This window comes from Eschrichtius robustus, chromosome 18 (assembly GCF_028021215.1).
Source record: "Eschrichtius robustus isolate mEscRob2 chromosome 18, mEscRob2.pri, whole genome shotgun sequence".
NCBI classification, from domain to species: Eukaryota; Metazoa; Chordata; class Mammalia; order Artiodactyla; family Eschrichtiidae; genus Eschrichtius; species Eschrichtius robustus.
Window position 1 is genome coordinate 10,371,083 of NC_090841.1, and position 6,000 is coordinate 10,377,082.

General features: G+C 45.1%; 1 protein-coding gene across 1 annotated transcript in view; it reads right to left on the reverse strand.

The window, feature by feature from the left end:
* STARD13 (StAR related lipid transfer domain containing 13) overlaps positions 1 to 4,358 on the reverse strand; it is a 220,722-nt gene extending 216,364 nt beyond the window's left edge. The window contains exon 1 of the mRNA XM_068526922.1: positions 4,035 to 4,358. Coding sequence (XP_068383023.1) covers positions 4,035 to 4,158 — 124 coding nt within the window. The 5' untranslated portion in view covers positions 4,159 to 4,358. The remainder of the gene's footprint in view (positions 1 to 4,034) is intronic.
* Between the last annotated feature and the right edge of the window lie 1,642 nt (positions 4,359 to 6,000).

A 6,000-nucleotide genomic window follows, 5' to 3' on the forward strand; every position in this document is an offset into this window, starting at 1 on the left:
TTGTGGCACGTGGGCTCAGTAGTTGTGGCTCACGGGCTCTAGAGCACAGGCTTAGTAGTTGTGACGCACAGGCTTAGTTGCTCCACGGCATGTGGGATCTTCCTGGACCAGTGCTCGAACCCATGTCCCCTGCATTGGGGGGGTGGATTCTTAACCACTGAGCCACCAGGGAAGCCCCAGACCTAAACTTTTGAGAAGTAGTTCAAGCTGCTTACAAAGACCAGAAGCTAAAGGGTATGCTTCTGCCTAGAGAATTTAATGATGCTATAAAAGTTAAGAATTGTCACCAGTGGTGGCTGATTAGGGAACTGAAGAGGCCAAAAGAACCTGTCATTCACCTACCTTGAAGAAACCTGCGTTTACGCTTTATGACAACATCTCTTTCTTGCAGCCCTTGGCTTCTTGCAGCGATGGTAATGGGCAGGGCACACCACATAGGAGCCCCAACAAGGTAGATGTATGGCTGTTTGTTTTAACTCTCTATAAGCCCATACACTACCCAGCCCAATAGGATGACTGGGAGACAAGCCATTTTTGGTGCATAGGGTTATCTTTGTCATTGCAGGAGGAAAGAGCAATTTTTCCGATTAATTTTGTTGTTCTTTTTAAAACTAATTGCAAATGACAGAGAGACTTAGAGAAAGGATTTGAGGTCCATGTGTCTCCATAAGAGCCATGGAGAAGGCAGCGTGGTATAACACAAAATGGGCACAGATGACCTTCGACTTCTGACAACCTGAATTAGAATACTTCTTTGAACACTAACTAACTTTGTCATCTTGGGAATAAACAACAACAATTACCACCATTATTTCAATGATCAATATTGAGATGACAGGTGAGAAAAACTCTTGCTGACTCTTATGAGGATTAGAGTCTTAGGTAATTAAGAAGTAAGTACATGTTGTTAAAAACGCCACAATCCGATGAAAGTCTGTCAGCTACTACAGAATTGCAAAGCCCAAAAAGAGCTCCCAGCATCAGTCTTTCTTTAACCAATAACTCCCTTTTATAATTCTGTAATGAAATGAACATATTTGAACATCATTCACACCTCATCCTTCTATCGGTTTCATTACTTGTGTCGTTGTGATGCGTGTGAAGAAATAGTTTTCCAGTTATGTATAGTCCCCTCCTTCCCAAATACTGTCCCACAGCACAGAAATCCACAAGCTTCACTATGTTTAAAACAGCTCTACTTCTTCTTGTCTTTTTGTCCCATTGACAAGACGGGCTTTCATGAAGAGAAGTAACAGTGAGTTAGAATAAGGATTTCCTGCCTCAGGATGTTAAAAAGCAAGAGGACGCATCAAATACCTTCAGAATGCTCTAGACAACAAACACAAGTTTGTTATAAAGCACTTTGAATACTGTTCTACTGACTAAGTGTAATATGAAGAAAATTTTAGGGCAATTATAGAAGTCCCAGCACAAAACTTTTACGTGATAGAAAAAAGCTGAAAAAAAAAAAAAAAGCCAATAGCCTCACATCATCTCTTGGGGGGCGGGCAGAGTCTCTCTGGGGTACATTCATACAGTTAGTTATGATGATATTGTGAACTAAACCATATAAAGAAAACTTTTACAAATGAAGAACACTTTCACCTAGAATTGATGCCAACATTAATAACTTAAGTATTTCAGTGTCTCATGGCCAAAGTTCCATATTTTAGCTACCTTTGCAAGAAAACCCAAGAAAATCAATTTGCATCTAAAAGCTCCTTCATGGAGTTGGCTTGGTTTTGTGGCAAGCATCCCAGCTTGCTTAGAGAAGCAGAGGTTGAAGTCTGCTTCACAGAGGATTGTTTGGTCCCAGTTGAATAACCTGCTGGCATCCACTGTTAGCAGAGTGGTAAGCAGATATTAATATTCTGATTAAACATTTTAAAACCTCACACCACTATTTTAAAAAATAATTACACTATTCTGGGAGAACACTTATACTTACCATTCTGAAGCCACTTTTAGCCTTAATTTCTATATATCCATGATCTTAAAAATCTCTACCTATCAGTTATTTCTCAGAATCAAAACTTTTTCTCTCCACCGCCCTAACTAAACTGCAAAGTCTAAAATTCATGTGAATAAATGACTTCCCTGTAAAATCGTAACGGTTTTAAATCTTTACATTACACTCTCGTTCTTCCCGATGTCCTTTTGAAAAAGACAGGGCTGCAGTCATCTTTGGCCTTAGCTTCTATAAAAACCCAGCACAGCTTTGGCAGCCCTCTTGGAAAGACTTCTTGTTTCCTGAGGATCCATTGATTTAACAAACTTAACAAACTTAATAACAGAAGCTATGAAAGAGACATTTGCAGTAAGCATTCTGAAGTTATGAAGCAACAAAAGTTTACTAGACCACAAAAACTTCTCTAACACCATCCATCATGTAGATTATACAATTTAGCACGACAACACGGAAAAGTTATTAGTTGTTATTAATTAGGTCTGCAATGCACATACAGGTCTTTAAAAATCAACAGTCAAAACTACTGGGTTACCACAACTTATTTCTGGGTCCAGACTGCAAAGCCTGTTTATTTCTTGGGTGCTTACTAAATGGGGCCGCTGTATTGGAGAGAAAATATGGGATAAACATTTTATGCGGACAGTATTGAGTGTTGGAATCATCTATAATCCCTACTTCTAATTTGACCAGTTAGGTTGATAAAGACCTAGCTCAAGGAGATACAGACTCTGGGCATCTACTCCAGAATGCTGTCAGACTAATGGAGAGATGTGGCTGCATGGGTGTAAGGACAGAACATCTTGCAAAGGACTTCTACATTTCTTCAATAAGAAAAAGGGGGAGGAGCCCAGAAAAGGTTCAATCTTCCATCTCACCCTTGGCATCCCTGCCCTCTGTCCAGGCTTCATACCTTCTTCTTCTCTAGACCTCTCTTCCACCCCTGTGGTCACTGGCCAACTCAGGAGATACTGCTGGAGAGACAGGAGGCAAGAAGATCCAGAGACTAGACTCACGGTCAGCTCGGGGGCCCTTCCATCCATACGTCCCCCATTTCCAGAAACATCTTCCAGCAGCTAACACTTGGGGAGAACATTCCTAAATCCTACACTGCCTGGGAACTGTGCTGTGGCGGAAGGCCACCTTCCCTTATTGTGGCAGGTATGATGTGGTGACTAACCAGACCTAATGCTCCCAGCATGGGCTCTGAGAAGGCTCAGACCACTTCCTGCATCCGTGGCCCTACTAGGAGGTAGGTCCAAGGAGCTTGCACAGAAGAAAGACCACAGCCAGGAGGCTGGGGGAGGTGCTAAGGAGGGGACTGGCCTTCTAACCTAAGCAAGGATTCTTAAGAACCTCTTGACTCAGAATAATCACCTCTTTTCTTCCTCTGAATCATGAGCAATGGATTCCAAAAGGGAGGCCGCTCTTTTGCAGCCCCAAAATGAGGAGAGTGGATCCACAGCTGGACAGGGGTTGTGGGCAGCTATCTACGAGCACCAACCACTGTCCATCTGTCTTGGCCCAAATCCTCCCCCTCTACCCCATAAACATCTGTCTCCCAGAGCTTTGGATATGCTCCCTAGCCTTGTCTTGACTCCCGCTCCCACACAGGCAGTGGACGTGTCCCTCGTGGAAAAAGCCAAGTTGGGAGAGGGACCGATCTCCTGGAGCCCACTTGGGCTGGGCACTCATTCACTCACTGGGCTGGTGGGGGGTGGGTGGATGGTGGCGGAGCCGGGGCCAGCCCAGGCAAAGCGGCCACTCGAAGGAAGACTCCCCAGGTAACCCCCGCGCCTGCTCCCGGTCCCGCGCGCAGTGCCCCGCCGGGATGTCCGCGCGCGCGGGGCGGAGCCCACACGCACCAGGTCCCCGCGCGCGGAAAGCGGGGAGCGCTGGCGCTCCGGCCCGGCCCAGCAAGGGGGTGAGAGCAGCCTCCTCCGCCCATCCCCGGGCTCTGAAAACCTGTGCCGGGAGCCCACGGCAGCGGCGGGGCGGTGGGCCGGGCGGGGCGACGCGGCCCGCGCCTCCTCCCGCTCCCGCGGTCCCGAGTCTCGGGGGCACCGACCTGCCAGCCGTCTCTCCCGGACGTTTTTCCACAGCCGATCCCAGGCTCTGGCCGTAGAGTCCCGCAACTGCTCACTGATTGACCGCCTGAGCTGCGTTTGGAAAGGTTTCCGCTTGCCGGTCATTTTAGATCCGTCCTCATAACGACCAGCGGGCTTGCCACCGCCAGTCCCGCGTGGCCCGCAACTCAGACTCCCGGCGACTCGAGACGCCAGACGCGGCACTCCCGCTGGGGTCCCGGGACCAGCCAGGGGCGCGACAGGGGTCCTCCGCCGTCCAGCGCGGGGGGCCGGGACGCGTTGCCACTGCGCGCGCCGCGCAAGGGTAACTTCAGCGCTCCGTCGACTCCTCTACCCCTTTCCCATTTTCCCTCCCCTCCCTCCCCTCGGCTCAGCGCTCCTCCGCTCCCCTCCTCTCCCGTCCTTCCCTCCCCTCTCCCTCCCGGACGGTCTAGCGCCCCACTCCTTCCCCCAGGGAGCTTTCTCTCCCTCCCTCCCTCACCTAAATCTGACAGCTTGGTTCCGGCGGGCCCCCGATTACGGAGTTTCCACCCCTCTTTTCATTTTCACTCAGAGGCCAGGGGCTGTACCATATTCCTCCCATTTCTTGACACTTTACATTTTTTCACTCAGAAAGCGCCACCATCACAATCATTACAAAAATTTTAAACTATGCCATAGCTAGTGCCGAAATAACTCATCGTAGTTTTCCTGAATTCAAATCACTTGAATTCGACTCCTCAGTTTGGCTGACATTCTTTTGGAGTTAGATACTGGTGCACTTGTATTATATCAATCTTTCCTGGTTTCATCAATGAGATGATTATCTGGCTGCAATCTACAATCAAATTAAAATGATTTATTCATTGCATAGCCATTGACTATGAGGAAAATAACTTATAAATATTAAGGTCAAACCTTGAGGAACCTACATAAAATAGATTTACATATTCTGGTAAAGCATTAAAATCTGTACGCAGTTAGAAAAGTAGGTATTATGGGGAAGTGAAATGTGAAAAGAATTTTAAGGTATTTTAGCCGATAACATGAAGTGGGCTTATAATTAGAAATTAACCCTAATTCCTGCAGGGAAGAGGGGGGAAATATACTGTTTTTTTTTTTTTTTAACATGTTTATTGGGAGTATAATTGCTTTACAATGGTGTGTATATACTGGTTCTTTAAGAAATACCTGAGGAGGTGGTGTCCAAGTCATTTCTCTGGGCTCCAAAGCCTCACTCAAAAGATAAAGACAATACTAGCTCAGGCCTCAGGGTGTCCTGCTGTTCTCAAGGTTTTGCTTCTAAAGAGCTTCGAGGACCTTTACAGAAAGTAATGACGGTAATGACGACAACATTTTATGTAACGCAAGGATATAAGATGTGATTAATGTCATACATCTCAAGTTTGGCTAAAGAAACTGAACTATTTCAAAAGAGAATTTCTGAATTATTTAAACAGTAAAATTGCTTGAATATCACTTCTTTTTAATTGCCTTTGTATCAGGCTGCTAAATAAGAACCAGAGTTTAGTTAGCTGTTTTCTTTGTCTTTTCTTTTAAAAAAAAAAAAATTTCAGGTGCTCCATGTGAAGTTTGAAAATTAAAGAAAATTATCCAATCCTCTCTCTATTATATAAATTGCTATTGACTTAAGGAGTGGAAATTAACAGCTACCTGAAGTGTTCCCTCTACAATTCTATACTTTTAGTAAATATTCCCTCCACTAGTTTATATTGTTGGTAGAAAATGGCGGGGAGAAATGATGGCAAAAACCATCTTTATTGTCTTATTCTCTTATTTTAAATATTCAAAAATGTTCACTAGTGAAACACTTCAGAAGAACCTAGAAACTAATGGTTGAGCTTTTTTTTTGTGCCATCCTGGTAAACCTTTGAAATTGTCAGTTATGAAGCAATAAGTCATGGATCAGAAATGGACTTGAAACTATGGCAGCCAGTTACAGACTAA